The 25,775-nt window shown below is 45.8% G+C and overlaps 2 protein-coding genes across 5 annotated transcripts in view; both read left to right on the top strand.

The window, feature by feature from the left end:
* Bin2 (bridging integrator 2) overlaps window positions 1–2,382 on the top strand; it is a 34,571-nt gene extending 32,189 nt beyond the window's left edge. For both annotated transcript variants that reach the window (XM_070041261.1, XM_070041264.1), the window contains 2 exons: window positions 783–857; window positions 1,931–2,382. In XM_070041261.1, coding sequence (XP_069897362.1) covers window positions 783–857; window positions 1,931–1,960 — 105 coding nt within the window. In that variant the 3' untranslated portion in view covers window positions 1,961–2,382. The remainder of the gene's footprint in view (window positions 1–782; window positions 858–1,930) is intronic.
* A 4,098-nt stretch (window positions 2,383–6,480) lies between these two features.
* Smagp (small cell adhesion glycoprotein) lies at window positions 6,481–24,943 on the top strand. Of its 3 annotated transcripts, none has more exons than XM_070041288.1 (4): window positions 6,481–6,910; window positions 7,879–7,950; window positions 23,322–23,405; window positions 24,239–24,943. In XM_070041288.1, exons 2-4 carry the CDS (start codon window positions 7,917–7,919, stop codon window positions 24,415–24,417), a joined length of 297 nt encoding a protein of 98 aa, XP_069897389.1. In that variant the 5' UTR covers window positions 6,481–6,910; window positions 7,879–7,916; the 3' UTR covers window positions 24,418–24,943. The 3 variants fall into 3 exon arrangements, with proteins under 3 accessions (XP_069897389.1, XP_069897374.1, XP_069897379.1); XM_070041273.1 differs by lacking the exon at window positions 6,481–6,910 and adding an exon at window positions 6,970–7,090; XM_070041278.1 differs by lacking the exon at window positions 6,481–6,910 and adding an exon at window positions 7,479–7,608.
* Window positions 24,944–25,775: the final 832 nt, after the last annotated feature.

The following is a 25,775-nucleotide window of genomic DNA, read 5'->3' as shown; positions in this document are numbered from 1 at the left end:
TACACTTACTGTGGATTGAACTGAGGGCTTCCTAGCTTGTTAAGTGAGCATTTAACCACAGCCTTAACACATTTGTTTCAAACCTTTAAATGTTAATGTCTTCTTGCATAGAAGTTTTTAGGCAGGGGCTGGGAAGGTGGCTCAGTGGTAGAGCGCTTGCCTTGCAAGCCTGAGGCCCTGGGTTCGATTCCTCAGTACCACATAAGCAAAAAGAAAAAAGCCGGAAGTGGTGCTGTGGCTCAAGTGGTAAAGCGCTAGCCTTGAGCTGAAGAGCTGAGGGACAGCGCCCAGGCCTAGAGTTCAGGCCCCACAACCGGACCCCCCCCCCAAAAAAAAAAAAAAAGAAGTTTTTAGGCAGAGCTCAGAACCTGGAGCTTTTCCCAAAGAAATTATCATACCTCCCCTGTCTCCTAATTGCTCACTGAGGTTTAGGCTCACTGACCTGTAAGCACAGCACAGTCCTGAGGAGGTTAGTGGTTTGAAGACCTCACACCCCACCTAGGTACCTAGGCATGCATGACACACACATCATAAGGAGTCTGGCTCATCACTGAAACAGCACTGCAATCCAGAGACTTGGTTTCCTGTCCCAGCAAGTCATTTCCCACCTTTGAAGGCCTGGAGGAAGGCCTTCCCTGAAGCTTCAGGCCTAGATGACACTGCATATTTGCCCTTTGTATTGTTTGTCACCCTTAAAGAGCAAAAGGCAGGGCAGACCCGCAGCACATAAGCTGAGGGGCTATGGGTTGGAGCCATCTCCCACAGAACTCTTGTCTTTGTAGGGCCAAGACCTTCAACTTCCTGTCTTTGTGGAGCCAGAAGAGAACAAGGTCACAGCACCTGAGCCTCCAGAAGAGGTAAGGGCCCAGGTATACAGAGGACATTGTGAGTGGTGAGATGGGCCAGGGGGATGGCTATGTGGGATACAAGCCTTAAAAAGAATCTGATAGTAAGCAATGGGGCCTAAGACAAAGCAGGGGATGAGGCCAAGGAACCAAGCAGAACTAGAACTTTACAGAGTCTCTGTGCACATTTCCCAACATGTGGCCTTACACTAACCTCATCTCCCAAGTATTTATGTAATTATGTCAAAAAGCCTATACCAATTTCATAGATATCTCTCATATATTTAATTAGCTCACACAGAAAAAGGCACAATAAATCTGGTGCTCCTGCCTGTAATTTTAGCTACTCAGGTCACCCTACCTCCTGACTGTAATTCCTTCCTTGTGCCTGCCCTCAATACAGATGTGTTACTATATAAAAGTACTCAGCTGGGCACTGTGGTTCATGTCTAATCCTAGCTATTCAGGGGGCTGAGATCTGAGGATTGTGGTTGAAGGCCAGCATGGGCAGGAAAGTCTGTGAGAATCTGATCTGCATTGAAAAGTCCAAGGACAGCCTTGGGTTCAAGCCCCAGGATGGACACACACGTACAAACACACACACACACACACACACACACACACACACACATACACACACACACACGAAAGCACAATAAACTCAGAAGTCTGACACAAAATAGTGACAGAATATGGAACCATGAATTAGGCAAGTACAAAAAATACATTATATTAGATACATTTATTAAGGATGAGCCAGAAAATTTGTTCCAGACTTTCCCCAGCATCCAAGAAAAAGAAAAAAACACCTGATCACTTTGCCCAATTTGTGGTGGCCATTCCTTAGGAAAACAATAACTGCTGAAGTGAAATGGTTTCACTGGTGAATACAGAGAGGCAAGTGATGTAATGAACAGAATCCACAACAATAATCCCAGTCATTACAATAATCACCACTCTCAGTAGAGGCCAGTAGCATAACATGAAATAGGATTGAAGAGAATTCAAGCAATTGGGTTTTCATCCCTCTTGATGGTTGGTGACAGTGCAGATCAGTATCTAATGCAATCATGTTTACTTTCCAGGCAGGTCCAAGTGAGAATGCACAACTCTGAAGAGAAACTGCCAAGACCTCCCAACCCCTATCGCTCCAAAGAAGCCCCTCAAGCAGAGGGAAGAGGTCAAGGGGCATAATGCCAGATTCTCAGGCCAAATGAATGCTGGGAATCTCTAAAGACCTGGCAATTCATTAATGGAGGCTGAGGAAGATGGGAGGGAGGAAGGTTTGGGAGAGGAGAATGTCTGACTTGGATTTTTTTTTTTTTTTAATTCAGGCTTGAGCATTGTTAGAAGAATAAGACTTTATTATACTGGGGTTGTAATGACTAAAGAATGCAAGTAGTTGTAGACACGTCCACTTGCCCATGCACAGACACATAATCACAAACACGCATGATCATGAACAAATGCACCTTCAACTTAACCATTGGAACGAACAGATTTTCAAATTGTTAAATAAAGTATGATTGTGACTACATGTGAATGCGTTGTTTAGACACAGGGTGTTGCTGCAGCCCAGGACTGGCTTTCCACTTAGACAAGGTTATTGATTTTGACACTGGTTCAGGAAGTTTTGATCATATCTCTGACTTCAGCTCACGCTACCTCCTGACTAATTTCTTCCTTGTATCTGTCCTCAATCCAGATGTGTTACTACATAAAAGTAAATACTCAGCTGGACACTGTGGTTCATATCTATTCAGGAGGCTGAGGTCTGAGGATCATGGTTCAAAGCCAGACCAGCAGGAAAGTCTGTGACTCTTCTCTCCAATTAACAGTAAAAAGCCAGAAGTGAAGTTGTGGCTCAAATGGTAGAGTGCTAGCCTTGAGCAGAAAAGCTCAGGGATGATGCCAAGGCCCTGAGTTCAAGATCCAGGACTAGCACCACAAACAAACAAACAAATGCTCTGGGAAAGGGGTTATATTTTTGAGCTAGATCTAGTGCTAATGATCTGATATTATAAGGATCTGAGCCAGATAGAAGTAGATATGAAACTCTTAAGAGAATAGATACAAAGCACGACAATACAGTGGAAATAGCATCCATTTTGGAATCAAAAGTTCTAGATTCAAATCCTACCATTTGACATTAAAAAGTGATTCTGAAGTACTACTACTTGACAAACATGCATGTGCAGACATGTAAATCTATCTTGGTTTTTGCTTATAGAATTAATGATATCACCATTCTTCATTTATTCAGTAAGCATGTAACAAATACTTCTGCCAAGCACTGAGCACCAGTACTGGTTACTAAATAAACATGATGATGAAGAAATAAGATCTTTGTATTGGTGGCTCAAACCTGTAATCCTAGATACTCAGGAGGCTGAGATCTGCAGATTACAGTTCGAATCCAGCCTGGGCAGGGAAGTCTGTAAGACTCTTTACCCCAAGTAACCACCAGAAAACCAGAAATGGAGCTGTGGCTCAAAGTGGTAGAGTGCTAGTCTTGAGCAAAAGAGCTCAGGGACAGTGCCTAGGCTGAGTTCAAGCCCCATGACTAGAAATGTGTGTGTGTGTGTGTGTGTGTGTGTGTGTGTGTGTGTGTGTGTATTTATTTATTACTTTTGTTTTCTTTCTTGGTACTGGTACTGGGGTTTGAACTCAGAGTCTCATGCTTGCTAGACAGGTGCTCTATTGCTGAGCCATGCCTCTAGCTCTATTTCTTGCTGGTTAATTTTGAGATAGGGTCTTGTTTCCTACCAGAGTATAGAGCTAGATCCACCACTCATCTAGCTCAGACTTCCTGTCATAGCTAGGATAGCCAGTGTGTGCTATTGAGATGGAGTCTCATGCATTTTCTGCTGGAAATGGCCTTGAACCACAATCCTCTCAATCTCAGTCAACCCAGAACCTAGGATTGAGCTATACTTACTGGCAGAAATTTCTGCCAGTAAGACCTTGAAGAGGCAGAGAACGTTGAGCAGACAGCAGAATTGATAGTATTTAATGATAAGTTAGAAGGAGATACTTTTCTTTCTTTTTTTTTTTTTTGTCGGTCATGGGGCTTGAACTCTGGGCTTGGGCACTGTCCTTGCGCTCTTTAGCTCAAGGCAAACGCTCTACCACTTGAGCCACAGCACCACTTCCAGTTTTCTAGTGATTTAATGGAGATAAGAGTCTCACGGACTTTCCTCCTGGGGCTGGCTTTGAACCGTAATCCTTAAGATCTCAGCCTCCTGAGTAGCTAGGATTACAGTTGTGAGCCACCGGTGCCCGGCTTTCTTTTCTTTTTTGTGCAGGCCCTTAAGTTTGAACTCAGGACTTGGGTGCTGTCCCTGAGCTTTTTTTTTTTTTGTCGGTTGTGAGGCTTGAACTCTGGGCCTGGGCGCTGTCCCTCAGCTCTTCAGCTCAAGGCGAGCGCTCTACCACTTGAGCTACAGCGCCACTTCTGGTTTTCTGGTGGTTTATTGGAGATAGGAGTCTCACAGTCTTTCCTGCCCGGGCTGGCTTTGAACCGCGATCCTCAGATCTCAGCATCCTGAGTAGCTAGAATTACAGGCGTGAGCCACCAGCGCCCGGCTTCCCTGAGCTTTTTTTGTGCAGAACTAGTACTGTATCACTTGAGCCACAGTTCTACTTCTGGCTTTTTGTTGGTTAATTGAAGATAACAGTATCATGGGTTTTCCGTCCTGGACCTCAAAGCATGATTTTCTGATCTCAGCGTCCTGATTACAGGCATGTACTACCAGTGCCCTGCTGGACACAGGTTTTAGGGAATGATTCTAGAGTAGATTTGAGAGACTAGCATCTGATTGCATTATTTCCTGAAACAATGACTACCAAAGGAAATGCACTTATCTAGGTCTTCTGAACAAACTGACAAAATGAAGTAATAAAGAATACATTGGGCCAAGTGCCAGTGGCTCATGCCTATATCCTGGTTCCTTCTGGCCAGGGTAGATTATAATAACTGAGTTATTTTTTCCAGTGGAAAAATACCTGTGTGTGTGTGTGTAGTGTCGTGTAGTGCTGGGAATTGAACTCCGTGCCTTGTGCTTTCTAGTCAGGAACATTATCACTTGAGCAATAATTCCAGTCTGTTTTTGTGGTGATTATTTTCAAGGTAGGATCCCACTTACGCCCAGGTGAACCAGGGTAGCCATCTTCCTACTTGTTTGGAGGGGTACTGGGGCTTTAACTTAGCTCTTACTGGGCTTTTTTGCTCAAGGCTGGCCCTCTACCATTTGAGCCACACCTCCGTGTTGGCATGTTACTGGTTAACTCTTAACAAGAGGCTCAAGGATTTTTCTGACCTAGCTGACTTGGAACCATGATTTTTAAATCCCAATCTCCTGAGTAGCTAGATTGAGATATCTGCCACTAGCGCGTGGTGATGCCTATTTTTTTTTTCAATTGATAGGTATAAATATGTATTTCCAAAAGCCACAGAGCTCATCAGAAGAAAGGAACAGAGAGGTCTGTGTCACTGGATGGGAGGCAGAGTAAGCACAAGAGGTGCAACCCTGAGTGGGCAAGATCAGAATAGCTATAGCATTTCCTGGGCACTCAGTATGTGCCAGGTGAAGTTCTAATGCCTCCTATTTATCAACGCATCCCATCCCTACAGAAATACTGGTATGAGACAGGCATTGCGCCAGGGAAGAGAAATGAAGAAGTGACATGTCTCAGATTCCACAGAGCCTGGATTCTATAGAATTACATCCGCTTAGTCACTGACTTCCTCTGGTTAAAGGGAGAGCATTTCCTGCCACAAAGAAGTGAGTCAAAAAGCAGCTGAAATGTGACACACATATTTAAATTGAAGTGCTTATCATGTGCTATAACTACAGTTGTAAGGCACTTATCACTTAAATTGGGGGTAATTTAACAAGTGGAAATTGAATTTTATACTTATTTTATTTTATTTGCCCGTCACGGGGCCTGAGTGCTGTCCCTCAACTCTTCAGCTTAAGACAAGTGCTCTACCACTTCAGCCACAGCGCCACTTCCAGCTTTTTCTGCTTTTGTGGTGCTGATGAATGGCCTCATGCATGGAAGGCAAGCACTCTACCACTGAGCCACCTTCCCAGCCCTATAAGAATTTTATAAGTAATGTGTAAGCAGAGGAGCTGGGACTTTTGAATCGACTTCATGACACATTGTGTGTGTGTGTGTGTGTGTGTGTGTGTGTGTGTGTGTGTGTGTGTGTGTGTGTGTGTTGGTACTGGGGCTTGAACTCAGGGCCTGAGCCCTGTGCCTTTAGCTTTTTAGCGCAAGGCTGGTGCTATACAACCTGAGCTACAGCTTCACTTTCAGATTTCTGGTGGTTAATTGGAGATAAGAGCCTCACAGATTTTCCTGCTCGGGCTGGCTTCCACCCCGGATCCTCAGATCTCAGCCTCCTGAGCAGCTAGGATCACAGGCATGAGCCACAGGCGCCCGTCTATTGATGACACTGAACCTCCGACGAAGATGGCACAAGGAATACTGTACCCGCAGGTGCCCGTTTCTCTCCTCCCTCAGCTGCGTGCCCTACGACAGGTGTGCCCACTAAGCGAGCCTGCAGTCCAAGCTTCATGGCACCAGACCGACGTGCGTAAAATCTCCGCAAACGCAGGCACATGAATTTGCGGGTTTGCCGGAGAGGTCGGGCGGAGGGACGGACGGACGGACGGACGGCGGCGTCAGCCCGGGTGCAGCCTCGGGGCGGGCGCGGAAGGCAGCGGCTCCGGATGGAGAGCGCGGGGCCAGCGGCGGGCGCAGAGAAGGCGGCTTTCCTCCCGGGGGAGCGGGGACCGGCCGAGGGCGGCTGCTCTCCTCTTTCCTGTCCCACCCAGGCCGCCCGCTCCCCACCCCCGCCCGGGCCCGGACACTGCAGCTACCTCGGCGCGTCCCGGCGCGGCCTCCTCCGGCGCGGCGCCCCCTCGCCCCAGCACCCCTGGATCCCGCACCCCTCGGCCCGGGAAGCAAAATCCCCTCCGCCCCCGTCCCCGCCCCCGTCGAGTTCCAAAGGACGCGGGCGTCGGGCCCGGCCCCCCGCGGCCCGTCGGACTGGAAAGGTAGGAGAGCACGCGGGGCAGGGGAGGGGACGGGACCGGACGGGCCGGGCCGGGGCGGGGCGGGGAGGCCCGCGAGTCGGGTCGCCCACACTCCCACGGCGGCCGCGGCAGGAACTGAAACCGAGAGCGGCCGCAGCCGGCGCGCACCGGAGCGGCGCAGCGCGGAGCCTCGGGCGCAGGGTAACGCGGCGGGGGGCGGGTGGGGGGGGATCCGGGGAAGCGGCGCAGTGGGGGGGGGGATCTCGGGGGACCTGGCGCCGCCCTGCATCCCGCCCTGCGGCGGAGTCGTGGGGGGCCGGGCGGGGTTTGGCTGGGGCGGGCCCGGAGGAGCGGCTTTAGGCAGTGCGTGGACGGCGCGTGGGACCCCGCAGGGTCGGCGGGGCCAGCCCGGGAGAGAGAAGCGGGAGAGCGGGGAGGGGGAGGAGGGGGCCTGGTGGCGGCGGCTCCGGGCAGAAAGTCGGGGGGAGGTCCCTTCTTGGTTTCTGCTCGACGACCTCGTGTCCGAGCCCCGCTCCCCGCGCTTGGCGCGGATCCCCCCCCCCCCCGCGCCCTCTCCTGACACCTAGTGGACGGCTTTCACTCGAACTCCCGGCCCCGCAAGCCCGGGCGGCTTAATACCTCGGATCGCGCTTTGGCCAAATCCGATCCGCTGCTTGCCTTGGCCCAACTTTCTCAGAGGCTCTTGAGAGATCTCCTGGGTAAAAGTGGGGGGCCGGTGTGAGGGTCACAAGGGTGACACATGCCAAATACTCCGATCTGCCCTGGAGGAGGGATGATTAGCATAAGGAGATTCAGGGAGACGCAAAACAGAAGGGTTGAGGGTGAGTTTAAAAAGGGGACAGGAGGACCGACACAGGGGAAGGGACTCAGGAAAACCTGACACCAAAGGCTTTCAGGGGATCTCTAGGCCCAACAATCCCGTCCAAAAGTCCCCAGCTTCATTCTTGTTTTTCTCTTCCTTCCTCCAGATCTGCCCCTCCCTCCAGGTGCTCACCCCCCAGCAGCGATGAACAGCCTCCTGACCACGCCTTCTCCTGGAGGTAGGTGTTGGCCTTTTGCTATCCAAAGGGAGAGAATTGATTCTTGTCCTTCGTGGCCAGACCAGTTCTGGAATTCCGTAGGCCTCAGCCAGGATGGGAAGACCTCCCCCTCCCTGCCTGCCTCACCCAGGAAAGCTGGAGGCCACCAGAGGGTGTCCCTTAGTGTGGACCTGACCAGTTCTTGCTGCTGCCGCTTTACGCTTTGTAACCTTGGCTAGTAATGTTCTTTTACGAGCCTAAAGGAGTGGTTTTACAGTCACCATTATAATCATCCAGAGCTGTGGCAAAGAATGTGGCAGCAACTGCTGTAATTAAACGTGGAAAAGAAATCTTTCAAATAAAACAGAGAAATTTTTTAAATGTATTTTTAATGGCCCTGAGGCCAGGCACTGGTGGCTCACACATATACCTGTAACTGCTCAGGAGGCTGAGACCTGAGGATCAATGGTTCAAAGCCAGTCTGGGCAGGAAAGTCCTTCTGACTCTTATTAACCACCCAAAAGTCAGAAGTGGAACTGTGGTTTAAGAGCAAAAAAGTTCAGGGACTGTGCCCAGGCCCCAGAGTTCAAACTCTAGTACCAGCATAAAAAAGGGGGGGGAGGGAGGGAGGCACCAAAAGCCGGCATAGGCACTGCACACCTGTAGTCCTGGAAAGGGATACTAACTTCTAATTTTATTCCTCTGATCCTACTGGTCCAGAATCAAACTCCATTGTTCCTTGAAGGTATTCCAGACCTGGTGCTATCTCTTTACAACAAGAGTCTTTTCATTTCATGTAATTATCACATTTAGGTGTAGGTAGTTGATTGTTATTACCTCCTTGCCCCCTTCCCTGCCTCTCTCTATGCTAGCTGGGGTGAGGGGAGGGGTAAGCTCTTGGTTGGTCTATATTCATTTGTTTTCATGTACACAGTCTTATTTGCCATTAGAACTAGTATTCCCTGCTTTACCCATGGGAGCAGGTGAGTGACAGCCCCCGGGCAAGCTGAAGATGCTGTATCCTGTGATTGGCCATTCACACCATGCAGACTTTTAGGTATCTGGTGAGAAGAGATAAGAAAAGTGAGGAAAGCCAGGAATCTGGAATGGTTGCTATAGGCCTACTGAGTGAGGAGGGCCTCCGACATTATCCTAGAGAAAGGAAGAGGTCTGCACACCCTACAGATACAGGCCCTGGGTGAAGCAACAGAGCTGGGGTTTGCCTTGGAGAATGTTCAGGAGGGAAGGCAAAAACTTCCGGTAAATAGAGGTAATATTTGTCTAGCTGGCTCAGAATTAGCCCTTGGGTTGAGAACTATGGGTTTTTGTTTGTTTGTTTTTGTTTCCCTTTTTAAAAATTTGTGGCAAGCAAGGCACTGGTGGCTCATACCTGTAATCCTAGCTACTCAAGAGGCTAAGATCTGAGGATCAAAATTCAAAGCCAGCCTGGAGAAGTAAAGGCAGTTGGATCTTTTTTCCAAGTAACCAGCAAAAAGCTGGAAATGAAGCTGTAGCTCAAGTAGTAGAGTGTTAATTTTAAGGGGAAAATCGAAGGGACAGCACTCAGGCCATGAGTTCAGGCCCCAGAACTGGCACACACATACACACAGTTGTGGTAAAAACAACTGGACTACAAGTATTATTGTTGCAGTCATTTTTGAGTGTACAGTTCAGTGGTCTTAAGTACATCTACCTTGTGTTTCCATCACCATCCTCCAATCTCTAGTACTGAAACCCCACATCTATTAAATATTAAACCCCCTGTGCCTTCTTCCCAGCTCCTGGCAGTTTTCTACTTTCTGTTTCTACGAATTTGACTTCCCAGGATACTTTCTTTTCTTCTTCTTTTTTCTTTTTCTTTTCTGTTTTTTGTTGGTCATGGGGCTTGAATTCTAGGCGTAGGCACTGTCCCTGAGCTCTTCAGCTCCAGGCTAACTCTTGAGCCATAGTGCCACTTCCAGCTTTTTCTGTTTATTTGGTGCTGAGGCATCGAACCTAGAGCCTATGCATGTGAGGCAAGCACTCTACCACTGAGCCACCTTCCCAGCCCCCAGGATACTTTCTATATAAACAGATGGTACATTATTTGTCCTTTGCTATCTGGCCTGTCACTTAGCATCATGCCTTCAAGATTCCTCTGTGTTGTTGTATATGTCAATTTCCTTTTTTAAGTCTGAGTAATATGCCATTGTATGTGCATACTACGTTCTGTTTACTCATTTGTTGATGGGCTTAGGTTGGCTCCCTTCCTTTCCCTTCCTTTTTCTCCTCTCCTCTCTCTTTCCTTCCTTCCTTCCCTCATTCCTTCCTCCCTCCCTCCCCCCTTCCTTTCCCTTCCCTTCCCACTTCCTTCCTCCCTTCCTCCCTTCCTCCCTTCTTTCCTTTTTCCTTTGTTTTGTTCAAGAATGTGGAGGAGAGTCTCATTATGAAGCCATAGCTTCAAACTTTCAAGTCACCTGGGATTACACGCATGTGCTGCTGAGATCAGACTCAAACTCCAGTAGTTGTACATGTCAGGTCTGGCACCCATCCCTATGCACCAGATAAAGAGACCTGATGAAAGGCAGAGAAAGCAGATGTATTTACAGGCACAGACTGCACAGGCTGGGAAAACAGCATATCAGTACATCTTGAGCCATCTTCAGGGGCACAGACATGGTCTCCGGGTTTTATAGATAAAAGAATTGGGAGAGGGGGCAGGAGGAGAGAGGCATGCATAATTATTAAACAGTCCCAGTTGCAGTGTGGTCTGGCTGATCATGATCTGTCATTGAAGCAAGTTATTGTTGTCTAGTAAGTGGCCTGACCTTAGGAGACATTGTCGTTCCTTAGGGATAGTTGGTCCCTTACCATAAAGACATTATTGATTAGTCGTGTCTTTTTAGGAATCCATGGTGATTGAATGGCTTAGAGCAAAAACATAAACAAAATAGAGGTCTAGATGTCAAGCTTTTCTCTTGCTTTTTATGGGTGTAGCAGACACAACTTTTAAGCAGCTCTTTTCACCCTGTTGTGTATTAATACGTGTTCATTTTTTTTTTTTTGGAACTGGGGCTTGAACTCAGAACCTTGGACTTGCTAGGCTGGTGCTCTACCATTTGAGCCAGTTCCTAGTCCTTAGGATTTCCTGCTTCACTTGACCAGCTACTGGCTGAAATTCAGTCTTGATAACTTCTTGCCTGGGCTGGCCTTGAACTTCTATCTTCCCAATCTCTTCCCATACAGCTGGTGTTACAGATGGGAGCCACGACACCCAGCTTTTGCTTGTGGTTTTGATTTGCATCTCCCTAATGATTAGCGGTGACTGTTTTTTCATGTACTTGTTGGCCATCCAGATAATTCTGGAGAAAGCTTTGTCTTATTCATTTTGTTCATCAAGGTATCATCAAGCTAGAGCTGGGGGCCTTGTTCTCTTGCTCAGCTTTCTTGCTGGCATTCTACCACTTCAGCCACACCTTCAGCCTTTTGCTAGTTAATTGGAGTTGGTGTTTCACAGACTTTTTGTCTAGGATGGCTTTCAACCTCAGTCCTCCAGATCTCAGTCTCCTGAGGAGTTAAGATTAGGAGCAAGCCACCAGCACTTGCCTTGATCGTTTTTGGTATTTTAAGACATAATACAGGTCCTTCTAACCAGTGGGTCCAGGCAAATATAAGAAATATGCATTTGATTGCAGAGTTTATTTTTCCCTTCTGGTTTTATAGAAAGTTTAAAATCCTTAAATGAAAGCCATTTAAGAATATTTTCAGCCGGGCGCTGGTGGCTCACGCCTGTAAGCCTAGCTACTCAGGAGGCTGAGATCTGAGGATCGCGGTTCAAAGCCAGCCCGGGCAGGAGAGACCATGAGACTCCTATCTCCAATAAACCACCAGAAAACCGGAAGTGGTGCTGTAGCTCAAGTGGTAGAGCACTCGCCTTGAGCTGAAGAGCTGAGGGACAGCGCCCAGGCCCAGAGTTCAAGCCCCACGACCGACCAAAAAAAAAAGAATATTTTCAGGGTTGGAGGCACGGTAGAACACCAGCCAGATACCAAGTTTAAGATCTGGTCTCGGACACACACACAAAAAAAAGAAAATCAAAACAAAACATTTTCATACCCCCTCCCACCCAGGTGTGTGTGTGGACCTTTGGTACTGTGTTGTCTCTTATTAGAATACATTAGTTGTGTGAAGAAGGTTTCACAATGACATTTCCACAAGGTATATATACAATATACCCCAATCAGTCTCCCCTTAAGTGAATGTTATTTGCATTATGCCAAAGCAAAGACTGAAGTTCCAGAAAGTTAAGCAATTTTCAGTAATTAAGAAAAATTTTTCCAAGGGGCAGCTTAATTATGGCAGAGGCGGGATTTTCTGCCAACTTTGATTAACTCCATCTTGATCTATGGCTTGCAAAGTCTCCGCCCTGCTGCCATCGGCACACATCAAAGCGAAGGAAGAGGAGAGGGGCAGGATTCCAGGGCAGGTTCCCACGGAAATGAGAATTGGGGGAGCCACCCTTTGCTGGGTAGGTCTAGAGCAAATAAGTAGGTTGGCAGCCTCCCGTGGCAAATGGATCTGATGCCTTCTTGATAAGAGATTTAGCTCAGCCTGGGAGAACAAGAGCCACAAAGAAACCATGCGGTATCTGGGTCAACAGAAAGGAGGTGAGTGAACAGTATGGATGATAGGTCATTGGAGCAGGCTAGGATTCGGGGAGGCCTTGCATCTTGCTGGGATCCCCTTCTCTGGCTGCCCACCCAGTGGGAAAAAAGTGCTATCATCTTCCCAAGTCTGAGAAAGGAAGATGCAGAATAACATTATTGTGTTTTGGTTTGGATAAGCTGATAGAACGATACTGAGGTTGAGGATCATCATGGGAGAAAGTTAAAAATCCATCCCATTGTTGTTTTTGCTTTTGGTTGATTGGTTGGTTGGTTTGTGAGTTGGTTTGAGGTGGGGAATTGAGCCCAGAACCTTGAATATGCTAAGCCTTTCCTTCACTGATCTACATGCCCCAGACCTGATTCCTCTCTTTTCATGCCAGGCTTTCTGAACTTACTTTATTGTTGTCGTCTATTTGTTTAAAAGGTAATACCTAGCTGAACATCAGTGATACACACCTGTAATCCTAGCTATTTAGGAGGCTGAGGTCTAAGGATCATAGTTTGAAGCCAGCCCCAGCAGGAAACTCTGATATTCTTCTCTCCACTTAACCAGCAAAAGCTGGAAGTAGAGCTGTAACTCAAATGGTAGAGTGCCTTCCTTGAGTGAAAAGGCTATGGGATAGTGCCCAGGCCTTGACCAGAAAAAATAAGAGAATCTTCCTTTCAGGAATAGCCTTCTAGACCTTTCCTATATACATACAGACATATGGATACATGATTATAATCTTGTTGTTGTTGTTTTTAACTTGGGGTATGTATGTGTATAAGAGAGAGATTTTGTGTGTGGAGGGGAGAGAAGGTCTCATTACATTGCCCCGGCTGGTCCTGAACACCTGGTCTCAAGCAAGCCTCTTGCCTCAGCTTCCCAAGTAGTTAGGATTACAGGCATGCACCACTGCTCCTGGCCTACCACATCCTTCCAAACAACTATTCAGTGTTTTCAAAATGGGTGGGCTGCAGTTTATTTCAGCATTCCTCTACAAATAGACATTCAGGTATGTGTCACACCTGCAAACTGCCACCGTGAGTAACCTTGCCATTTTACAGTAAAACTCAAAGAACACAGCCCAGGGGATATGTAAAAAGACAAAATGTGCAGCTAGAGGAGGAAACTTGGAGAATTGGTTGTTTTGTGGAAAGAACCCTGAGATCAGAGACAGATTAGAAACACTGCTCAGCCATCCATTAAATAATCGGGAGTTGCTTGATCCAGCTTGCTAGCTGGCCTCAGATTTCTGCTCTGTATATTCTTGGAGTGCTTTATAAACCGCAGATCACAAATATCAGTATATCAGTTATAATGGTGATCCCAGGACACTCTGTGACACTTAGACTGACAAAAATCTTGAGCAAGGGCTGGGAAGGTGGCTCAGTGGTAGAGCACTTGCCTTGCATGCTCGAGGCCCTGGGTTTGATTCCTCAGCACCATATAAGAAAAAAGCCGGAAGTGGCGCTGTGGCTCAAGTGGTAGAGTGCTAGCCTTGAGCTGAAGAGCTGAGGGACAGCGCCCAGGCCCAGAGTTCAGGCCCCATGACTGGACCCAAAAAAAAAAAAAAAAATCTTGAGCCAGATTAAAGTTTTTTACTTACTTAAACATTTTATTTTACTTTAAAAAGTTGGTAGGATTAAGGCTTGAATTCAGGGCCTTATGTGCTCTCTTACCATTTGTACTCAAGGCTGTTGCTTTACCACATGAGCCCTATCTCCACTTCTAGTTTTTTGACTGGTTAATTGGAAATAAGAGCCCAAGCTAGCTTTGAACGTTGATCCTCAGATCTTAGCTTCCTGAAGAGCTAAAATTACAGATGTGGGCTGCCAGCACCTGGCTTGAAAAGAATTTTGATAGAATTTTGACTTTCAATTTTTTTGGGGGGGGACTTGACTTTCAATTTATAAAAGTCCCCAAATTAAAGCCAGGTATAGTGGTGTATTACTGTAATCCAAGCACTTGGGAGGCTGAAGGATCCTGGACTACACAGTAAAACCATGTCTCAGAAACCAAGACAAGCCAGGTACCAGTCTATAACCTTCCCTACTCAGGAAGCAAGAGTTCTGAGGATCACAGTTCAAAGTCAGCTCAGGCAGGAAAGTCCCTGAGACTCTTACCTCCAGTTAACTACCAGAAAACCTAGAATGGCACTGTGGGTCAATTAGTAGAACACTAGCCTTAAGCAAAAAAAAAAAAAAAAAAAAAGTATAACCACTGTTGTCACTGTATTTGATGTCGGTGCCCTGCATCTTGTATATACATTCTTCTAATTTGGGGAGAGGAAGGGAAATAACAAAATGCTGAAAAAAGGATACAGGCTGACCCATTGTAACAATGAGATGTATAAGACACTATGTTGAAAACAAACTTTACAACTTTAAGGGGAGGAGGGTAGCAGGAGGAAGGAGTTGGGGAGGTGGGGAGGAAAAGGATAGTAGGGGAAAAACAAAGAAGGGGGTAACAGTGCTCTAGCATTGTTACAGTTACTCATGTAACTGTAAACCCTCTGTACAGTATCTTGCAATAAAAACATTAAAAAAAAAAAACTCAAACACAATGCCTAGACCCTGAGTTCAAGCCCCAGGACAGGTACAAAACAAAAACAAAAACCCAAAAAACTCCAAAATTCAGTCTGAAAGTGATTCTGATGGCCAGTTACATTAACTGCTCACTCTTGACTAGAGTTGCCTCCAATTGTCCTTTATTATTATTATTTTTATTAGGCGTAGGGCTTGAACTCAGGGCCTTGGTGCTGTCTTTGAGTTTTTTGTTTTGTTTTGCTTAAGGATCGTGCTCTACCACAGCTCTATTTCTGGGGGGGTTTTTTGGTAGTTAATTGGAGATAAGAGTCTCACAGACTTCCCATGGCATCCAACCATGATCCTCAGATCTTAGCCTCCTGAGTAGCTGGGATCACAGGTGTGAGCCAAGCCACCAGCACCCACCCAATCCTTGACTTCTTTGTCCAGATGTTCTTGTGTTGAAAACATCTGTCGTCTTCTCCAGTTCTACACTAAATCCTCTCATATAGTCACACTTTGGCTATTAGAAGACAGTCACCACGTATTAGCACTCTGGATTTTCTCTGGCAGCTCTCCTGATTCCATACGATTGGTCTACCAACCACAAAGCTAGATGTGGCAGAGTCTAGGAGTAGATGAAGTAGTGGATGAACTGTTGCCAGCATAACTAGAGACCATGTTTTATATTGACAGTGCCTAAACTAGCAGCAGATTTTGAATTCTTTATGATTATATAAGTCAGTTTCATTATAAGAAATATGGAAGATAAAATATATAGAAGAAAATAAAAATTATTCAGAATTCTTCAGCCTAACTGGTGACTCATGCCTGTAATATCTCAGGAGGCTGAGATCTAAGGATCATGGTTCAAAGCCAGCCTAGGCCAGAAAATCCTTGAGATATTTATTTCCTATTAACCACCCTCCAAAAAAATGGAAGTAGAACTATGGCTCAAGTGGTAGAAGGCTGGCCTCAAAGCTCAGGGACAACATCCAGGCCTTGAGTTCAAGCTCTAGGACCAGCACAACAACAACAACAACAACACACACACACACACACACACACACACAGAATTCTTCAACTTTGTTGTGACTCCTGCTGCTATTTTGTATTGTGTGTAGTTTTCCAGGGATTCCTATTAAGTCCTTTGTTTTGTTTTTTGTTTGTTTGTTTTTGTTTTGGCTAGTAGTAGGGCTTGAACTCCAGGCCAGGCACTGTCCCTGAGCATTTGTTCTCAAGGTTAGATAATCTTCAGATCTCAGCCTCCTGAGAAGCTAGGATTATAGGTCTGAACCACTGGTATCCAGCTTTTGCTTGTGTGTGCGTGTATGTGTTTAAGGCTAGTGCCTTACCACTTGAGTCACACCTCCACTTCTGACTTTATGGAAGTTAATTGAAGAGTCTCAGGAACTTTATTGCCTGAGCTACTGTCAAACTTGTATCCATAGAACTTAGCCTCCTGTACCCTGCACGTTGTATTTTCTTGAGAAAATTAAAGTTCTCAGAAGCAAAACCCAAAAGGCTTCTACTTTGCCATCTGTCTCCCTGCTACCTGCATCTGTGCCCAAGTCCTTGGCTTTTCTGTGATTACAAAGGATTGATCTTCTCTGCTTCTGTGTACAGCCCACCCCTTGATTTGGGTACTGAGTTCCTTCCCTCCAGGAACGTGGCTCCTGCCACTGTCCTGCTCATGCATTATCAGTTGCTCCCTCTCATCTGAGTCATTCCTGTCCACACACAAACACACTGGCATTTCTCCCATCCTAAAAACAAATGAAAACAACTCTTGCTCCCCTCTGGTCACAGCCTGGGTTCTCTGCTCACCTTTACAGAAGAGTTTATTTATATTCTGCCTCCAGTTCTTCCTACCATTTCTCTCTTGAATCCACCCTTCCACCCTAAACCACAGATTTATATTCAGCATTTCACCAAAATATGCGTGTGTGTGTGTGTGTTTGTGTGTGTGTGTGTGTGTGTGTGTTTGTGTGTGTGTGTGGTGTGTGTGTGTGTGTGTGTGTTATAGCCAGGGAATGAAGCCAGGACTTTGTACGTGCTAAACAATCATTCTACCACACAGCCACACCCCCAGCCTGCCTAGAACTTGGGTTGAAAAGGTCGTTCATGAACTCTAGTGAAATCCAGTGACCAGCCCCTGTGCCTTATTTTCTGTCTGCTGCTCTTGTCTCCTTGGGCAGCAGTAGGAGAGTCTTCATGTGCCTCTGCTGTGTGGCTGAGCTCACCCATGCTCATGGTTGTAATTCTGCTGATGACTGTGTGTGCGCATGCGCATGCATGCATACCAATACTAGGGCTTAAACTCAGTACCTAGGCACTGTCCCTTAGCTTTTTTGCTTAAGGTTTACGTTCTACCACTTGAGCCATAGCTCCACTTCTAGCTTTTTGCTGTTTAACGAGGTAAGAGCCTCATCAATTTGCTGCCCAGGCTGGCTTCAAACCTTGATCCTCAGATCTCAGCCTCTTAAATAGTTAGGATTACAGGCATGAGCCATCAGTGCCCAGCTCTTTTATTTTTAAAAAAAAAAACCTTCAGTCCAAAGCCCTTCCCTACATTCTAGTCTTGCAATCTACACTTGTATATCTGATAAGCTGTCAAGCTTTTCCTCTACTTCTATCCAGTTACTTAGGCCCAAAATGTTGGTATCCACTTCACAGCCAGTCCTGTCACTCCTCACTTCAGATTAGATTGATTCCCAAATCTTTTTTGTGTGTGGGGGTGGAGGGTGGGAGAGGGCAGTACTGACAGAATCTTAATCACTTTAGCCTTGCCCCAGCCCTTTTGCTTTAGTTATTTTTCAGCTAGGGTCTCACGCTTTTGCTTTTCCCCAGACTGGCCTAGAGCCTCAATCCTCTGACCTCTACCTCCCAAGTCACTGAGATTACAGGCATGCACCAGCATACCTGTCCATGTTTCTACAACAATCTCATTTGGCTGCTGGATTTTCATGCAAATTAGAAGACAGTTCCCCCTTTGGTGTACTGTTACAACCTTCTACCCTTCTTTTCACCTTTCTTCTGTCTGTTGTCCCTTGTGCAGTCAGAGGGATCCTTTGAAATCAATCTGTTTCAAGTACATGTTACTGAAGGGGGAAAAAAAAAAAGCATGACAAGTTCTGTGGGTTGGTCAGCTACTGGTTTCACCTGTGCCCACTCATGCATCACGAATCTTCGGGAAGGTTCAAAATGGCCTCTCCCATACATCTAGCAGAATTTCAGCCCCTACTGCCCCCCCCCCACTACTGCACCAATGTGCATTTTATCAATATCTCCAGGACATTGCTGTGTATCACAGAGCTTAAGAAGCATTCATTTCCAGTGTAAGTCCTGCCTGCTTCTGCTCCCAATCTATGTAAAAGTTTCCCATTCCAATGAAGTCCTTGCCTGGCCTACAAAGCCCATGTTCTTCAGCCCACTTGAGAACTCTTTCTCCCCATGATTCCTGAGTGGCAGAGTATAAGCCAGCTTTTCAGCATTACAGCCAGCCTTACCTTGACTTTGATGTCCCCTGGGCCTGGAATGTTCCCCCAGTTGTTTATTTATTTGGGTCTGAGGATGAGCTTTTCACAGGCTAGGCAAATAACCCTTTAAAAAATTGCAACTCCCCCCCCCCCCATATCTCAACTCTCTAACCCCTTTCCTGCTTGTTCTTCCATATCGCATTAATCAACATCTAATACAGTGTTCCTTTTACTTATATTGGTTTTGTCTGTCCTCTCCTTTTAAGAATATAAATATTAGCTGGGTATAGTAGCACATTTCTGTAATCTCAGCTCTGAGCAAGTTACAGCAGGACTATTTTGAGTTCAAGTCCAGTCTAGGCTACACAGCAATTTCAAGGCCAACCTGGACTATACAGAAAAAAAAATAAAGAAGAAAAGAATATAAATTGTAAGGAAAGGTTGGAGGTTTTGCTCTGTTGGTGGTTTTTATGTGTTGTTTTCTTTGGAAACAAGGTTTTGCTGTGAAGTCCTGGGTGGCTTCAAACTGATGATCCTCCTGCCTAAGGCTGTCAAACGCTGGAATTCCAGGCCTGAACCTCCATATCTGGCTCAACTTCTCTTCTCTTGAGCTCATTTTCCCATGTCTCCAAACCCCTAATGCTCCTTAGTACAAAAATTATTCTCTTTGATAAGAGACAAAAGCCGGCTGCAAATGTGGCTTGGTGGTAGAGTGCTCACCTAGCATACATGAAGCCCTAGGTTCGATTCCTCAGTATCACATACACAGAAAAAAGCCAGAAGTGGCACTGTGGCTCAAATGGTAGAGTGCTAGCCTTGAGCACAGAGAGGCTCAGGGACAGAGCCCAAGCCCGAGTTCAAGCCCCAGGACTGGCAAAAAAGAAAAGATAGGAGACAAAAGCAAAAGGGGTTGGGGAATTCAGGCTCGAGTATCAGTCCTAGCTCTTTCCTTGTCCTTGTACCAAATATGCTTTTGAATTCCAAGCCAGCCTGGGAAGGAAAGTCCATGAGACTCTTACCTCCAATTAACCCCCAAGACCAGAAGTGGCACTGTGGCTCAAAGTGGTAGAACACTGTCCTTGAGTGGAAAAAGTTTAGGGACAGCACTTAGGCCCTGGTTCAAGCCCTACAACCAAAAAGAAAGAAAAAAAAGAAATTGACTTTCATATTTGTCACGTTGAGCTCCATAGACCTTCCTGGCACACTTCTTCTAAGTCTTCTGCCTGGCACACACACCTTTTTTTTTTTTTTGCCAGTCCTGAGCTTCTTTGGCTCAAGGCTAGCACTCTACCACTTGAGCCACAGCACCACTTCTAGTTTTATCTGTTTGTGTGGTACTGAGGAATGAACCCAGGGCTTCATGCATGCTAGGCAAGCACTCTACCACTGAGCCACATTCCCAGCCCATGCATGGATCACACCTTTTATACCCTTGACCTTTTTGTAAAGCTTGTCATGCTCCTTCATAGTTACCTCTCATTACTTCTTCTATACTGGAAGAGAAGAGGACAATGATAGGAAGGCTCAGTGTGAATACCTCACTCCAGCTTTGGAGCTGGTAGCCCTGGATTCAGATCCTGTCTACCCACTTCGACATCATATGAAATAAAGGCATGTTAAACTTTACTTTCCCAGGGCCTCAAGGTCCACATCAGCAAACAGAAATCCCACTTCAAAGTGATTGTGCTGTAAGGATTAATAATAAAGATGTTTGTAAAAAGATCTAGCTCAGTTGGATGCTGGTGGCTCACACCTGTAACCCTAGCTAGCTGAGATCCGAGGTTCATGGTTCAGAGCCAGCCCAGGCAGGAAAGTGTGTGAAACTCTTATCTCTAATAAACCACTCAGAAAAAGGTGGAAGTGGCACTGTTGCTTAAGTGGTAGAGCGCTAGCTTTGAGCAAAAGAAAAGGGACAAAGCTCAGGCCCTAAGTTCAAGACCCAGGACCAGCACAAAAAAAAAAAAAAAAAAAAGAATACCTAGCTCAATTTGAGACAGTGATTAGCACCTGTTATCTGTCACCAGGATCCTTTGCAGATGTTCCCAACTATGACTCGTCTTTTCTTCCATATTCTCTTTCCAGGCACTTCTGTGTTTCTGTTCTCAGAAGCCTTGAGATACAGGCCAGGCCCCCAGTGACCTCCCCTTGGGTTTGTTCCCAGCCCCCATGCCCAGTCTCTGGCAGATGGTCCCTGTGGAGAATGTTATTGATTAATTCAACTAAAGTTACTCCCATCTGTTTGTTTAAGCTTCTGATGTATAGTCATCTTCTCAGCACTTGGGATAGCTTTTAATTCTCAAAGGTGTTAAGGCAAAAGTATCAGCCATTGCATAGAACTGCAGATGAATGGAGGGAAGGTGGAGGACAGGGCTAGGGGAGATTGAGGGAAGAAAAGTGTGACTGAGGCGCTGTGAGGTCAAGACCAGGTTTATCCACTTCAGGGCTTGTCTTTGATGGAAATCAGTGCTGTGTAACTTCATCTCCAGAGTCGCATCCTATCACTGTTGACATGGTTCATCTATTAGAATGAGTCCAGCAAACTTGTGAACACACACACACACACACACACACACACACACACACACACACACACACACACACACACACACACACACACACACACACACACACACACACACACACACACACACACACACACACACACACACACACACACACACACACACACACACACACACACGGAGAGCCCAAACCCCAAGGTGTCAAGACCAGGAGATGAGGACCAGTGGAATCCATGATAGGAGCTGGCCCAGCCCACCACCATTTTTACAGATCAAGAAACTGAGGTCCAGGGACTGGGAAGGTGGTTCAGTGGTAGAGCGCTTGCCTTACATGCATGAGGCCCTGGGTTCGATTCCTCAGCACCACATAAGCAGAAAAAAAAAAAAAGCCAGAAGTGGCACTGTGGCTCAAGTAGTAGAGCGTTAGCCTTGAGCTGAAGAGCTGAGAGATAGCACCCAGGCCCAGAGTTCAGGCCCCACGACTGGACCCAAAAAATAAAGAAAAAGAAAAGAAACTGAGGTCCAGAGAGAGTTTATCACTTCCTCTAGGTCACCTAGTAATATGCTGTTCAGGATACAAAGTCAAAGCAAACTTGCCCTTTTAATCACTAACAGTCTTCTGAGTACCGATTGGCATTACAAGTATGTACTACCACACCCAGTTCCTAAATGATATTTTATGTGTTACCTACTATATGAATTTTAGGTGTTGTTGGGTTGTGATGATGTTGGGGGTCCAACCCAGGGCCTTGTGCATACTGATGATTTCATTTCCTTTGCCCTTGCTGTATGTCCTGGCGCTGGACAAGAGCCATGCTCCCACTGTGTCCCTTCATCCAGGCTCTTCTCCCTGCTTAGAGTGTGTCCTATTCTTGGTACCCAACAAACTCTGACCCTTGCTCCCACTTCTCGTTCAAATACTACTTCCTTGGGAGGTCACTCCTGACTAGAACGCTAGACGCCCCTCTGCACATGTTCTTCCCAGGGTGAGGCATATTTTCTCGGTCATACTTTCTTAGGCGCAGAGTTGTGAGATCTGTGGATGTGGTGGAGGAAAATGCCCCCAGAATTAACCTGTCTGCCCTCTATTCTGTTCCCAAGGTGTCTGCCTTGCAAAGTGTAAGCAGGACAGCAGGGCTGAATGATTTCAAAGCCAGCCAGCCTGTCTTCCCCAGGACACCTCTAGCCTCCAATGACCTCTAGTTAATTGTTACCTTTTCAAACCATCACATCCAAATGCTAATTAAGAAGAGTTTTCTGACTTCCTGTGCAAACACTTAGAAGAGACTTTGGAGAATACAGTTTTGTACTGTTCTGGTCCGGGGTAATGAATGGCCTTAACTAGAGCTTTCAGACACTGAAGGATAAATAGACCTACCCAAGAGGGGTACAGGATATATTTTAGGATAGCAAAGGCTTTGTTTCTGCCATTCAAAGTATACAACCTATCCTGGGAATAGAGAAAAAGGACTTTGGAAAGGGAGGAATATTATTTTACTATCTTAAAATAATAATTATGGGCTGGAGGTGTAGCGCAGGTGGTAAGAGTTCTTGCGTAAACAACAGAAGGCCCTAAGTTCAAAACTCCAATGCCACCAATAGTGAGTGTGTAAGGAACTTGGCACTAATCCTAGCTACTAGGCTGAGATCTAAGGATTGTAGTTTGAACCAGCCAAACAGGAAAGCCTGTGAGGCTCTTATCTCCAGTTAGCCAGCAAAAAGCCAGAGTTGAGCTGTGGTACAAATGGTAGACACCAGCCTTAAGCGAAAAAGCCACTTGAGAGTGAGAAGTCCTGAGTTCAATCTACAATACCAGCACATATATACATAACATACAGAGTACGTAAAAACACTGAAAACATAACACACGCCATATGACCTTAACTATGTATGCTGAACACACATACATCATTTGATCTCATTAATTTAAAAATGTGCTTCCCTAACAATGACTTACCCTTACAGTTATTTACTGTATCACTCTAGTGAAGTAGCTAGTCAGCGCCTATTTGCAGATGAGAAATCGGGTTATTTTCCCCAGCTCACATAGTCAGGCTTAAAGCCACTACTTAAAAAGATGTTAATCATCTTTGGGAAGTAGTTTATTTTCTGTATTCTTTAGGTTATCCTATTTGGATTTACTGTAATGACCACTTTTAAATAGGGAAGACAGTGGATGATGGAATTTGAAAGACAAATTTCAACCCATTTCCCCCCTGCTTTTCTAAACTTTCCAGAAGAGCTGATGACCACCCCAATACTTCAGACTACTGAAACCTTGTCTCCAGAAGTGGAAGAAGCCAGCACAGCACTCATTGCAGGTAACAAGGGCTCTTCCCCAAATTCAAAGGATACCCTCCTTTCTTAGGAGGAGGGTCAGAGGCCATCTTGTTGTAGGGTCAGCCTGGAACCCTAGTATGGAAAACACCCCATCCATTACTGGGACACACACACACACAGAGTTATAATCATGGCCAGTAAATGAGACGTTGGAAGGTAGCCACAAAAAAGATACTGGTGTCGGGTGCCGGTGGCTCATGCCTACTCAGGAAGCTGAGATCTGAGGATCATGGTTCAAAGCCAGCCCGGGCAGGAAAGTCTGTGAGACTTTTATCTCCAGTTAACCACCAGAAAACCGGAAGTGGCACTGTGGCTCAAGTGGTAGAGTGCTTGCCTTGAGTTGAAGAGTTCATGGACAGCACCCAGGCCCAGAGTTCAAGCCCCACTTCCAACCAAAAAAAAAAAAAAAAGATATTGGTGCATATGGACATTACACTTGAGTGAGTGGGATGAGGATATATGTGGTTTGTTGAGGGGTGAGGAAGAAGAGGGGTGAGGAAGCTATGGATTTAAAAGTACTCTTCATCTACCAGGATAAGCTACTTTTTTTCATTTCCCTCCTTCGTATTTCTCTCACCATCATCAGGAACTGGTTTAGGAGTTAAGTTGTGTTAGAAATCAAAAGCATGGTGTCTGGATACCATATCGCATGGCCTCTGAGCTTGGTCTAGGAACACAGATGTGGAAGCAGATACTAGTTCATTAACATGAGCCTCTATGAAAAGTGAGGAAATGGTCTCATCAGTTGATCCAGTGAATTCCTGAATCATCCCCAATCCTGAAACCCGTCTCCATTTTCCCTCTCCTTTCCAAGTTGTTATCACCGTGGTCTTCCTCACCCTGCTCTCGGTCGTGATCTTGATCTTCTTTTACCTGTACAAGAACAAAGGCACCTACGTGACGTATGAACCTGCAGAAGGCGAGCCCAGCGCCATCCTCCAGATGGAGACTGACTCAACTAAGAGCAGAGAAAAGGAAGAGTATTTCATCTAACAGTTCCCAGACCTAAGGAGCCAATTCATGGCTCCAGCACTCACACTATTTAATGTGTTAGGTGAAATTGTATTAGAAGCCAGTGAATGTGGGCAAATCCAAGGTCCTTGTAGGACAAAGGTCCAAATGCCAGCATCACTGACTCCAGAGACCCGGGATGTGGAGAAAGCTGCTTATGATGCCATTAATCGGGCCTTTGTAATAGCACTGGTATTTGTGACTAGCCAGCAAGGGAATAGTTGAGTATGTGCCTTCTACAGGTTAAAAGGAGAGGAAAAAGAGTGAGCTTGTTGCTTGATCTACTCTGTCCCCTCCTGGATACCTATGCTATCCCTAAGGGAGCTCTCCATAGTTCTTCCTAGAGGCTGGATAGCATACTAAAAGGCCAAGCCATCAAGGAGAGGAAACTGGGGATCTTACCTCCTGACAAATGTGCTATATTCCTTAATCTGAGCCCTTCTTTCCATATTCCCCAACAACCTCATGCTATTTTTATCCGAATTAAACTTTTTCATTGATGCAGAAACCAGATTTTCAGGTGCAAAAAGTAACTACGTTTACATTTGGACTTATCTTTGCTTACACATTGACATTTTCTTTCGCTTATTTAACTCTTCTGTATATATGTTGCCCAAGCAACAACTCTGAAGTTCCACAAGTTCCCAGAACTATGTTGGGAGTTTAAGAGAAGGATGATCCAGGAGGCTTCACCCAGGGGAGCATCTTCAGGAACATGACTCCATCTTCGGGAACATACTCTGGGAAATAAGTTAATTTGGCCTCTATACTAGCAAGGGCCCAAATTTTCCCATTCCTTATGTACACAGGGAGAGGTGCTTAAAAGGTGTAATACTTTGGTATAAATCTTATTAGCTGCTCTATTTTCTTTGGAATTAAGACTTCCTTTGAGGTCTTTGTGTATTCCCTATTGTCCAAGTTCAAGCCCACCCAAGGTAAGGGCCAAAGGTGGAGGAATCAATCTGGTAACCTGGACTCTAGAAGTCCCAGTATTTTTCAGAGAACCCTAGAGACAAACTGAAGATCACCCTGAAGGTATACAAATGTTACACTAAGGCATTCTCCTCAATTTAAACTTGAAAGCAAATGAGGGGAACCAATTGTTTCCTTTTCTCCTGAGATTAGGTTCTGACTCTCAGAATCTGGAAGAGTTTGGGTGGTAAAGTAAAGAAACATATACTATCTAAAGAAAAACTCATGGAAATAGTCAAATCTTAGCCTTGTACTCCTGGATGTATTTCAAAGCCTTTATTAAAGAAAATACTAATAGCAGCACCTTGCTGAGTATCTAGGTGGGACATTAAGATATGTGGAGAAGAAATAAAACAAGCTAAATAAAG

Source organism: Dipodomys merriami, unplaced genomic scaffold (genome assembly GCF_024711535.1).
Source record: "Dipodomys merriami isolate MVZ:Mamm:240054 unplaced genomic scaffold, mDipMer1.0.p SCAF_10, whole genome shotgun sequence".
In the NCBI taxonomy this organism is placed as follows: Eukaryota; Metazoa; Chordata; class Mammalia; order Rodentia; family Heteromyidae; genus Dipodomys; species Dipodomys merriami.
This window is presented reverse-complemented; position numbering and strand designations above follow the sequence as displayed.

What these genes read in the sequence shown, in the direction of transcription:
- Smagp (XM_070041288.1), top strand. Translation starts at nt 7,917, where the DNA reads ATGAACAGCCTCCTGACCACGCCTTCTCCTGGAG. An exon ending in GACCACGCCTTCTCCTGGAG is followed by an intron (nt 7,951 to 23,321) that starts GTAGGTGTTGGC and finishes TAAACTTTCCAG; the next exon opens with AAGAGCTGATGACCACCCCA. An exon ending in CAGCACAGCACTCATTGCAG is followed by an intron (nt 23,406 to 24,238) that starts GTAACAAGGGCT and finishes CTCCTTTCCAAG; the next exon opens with TTGTTATCACCGTGGTCTTC.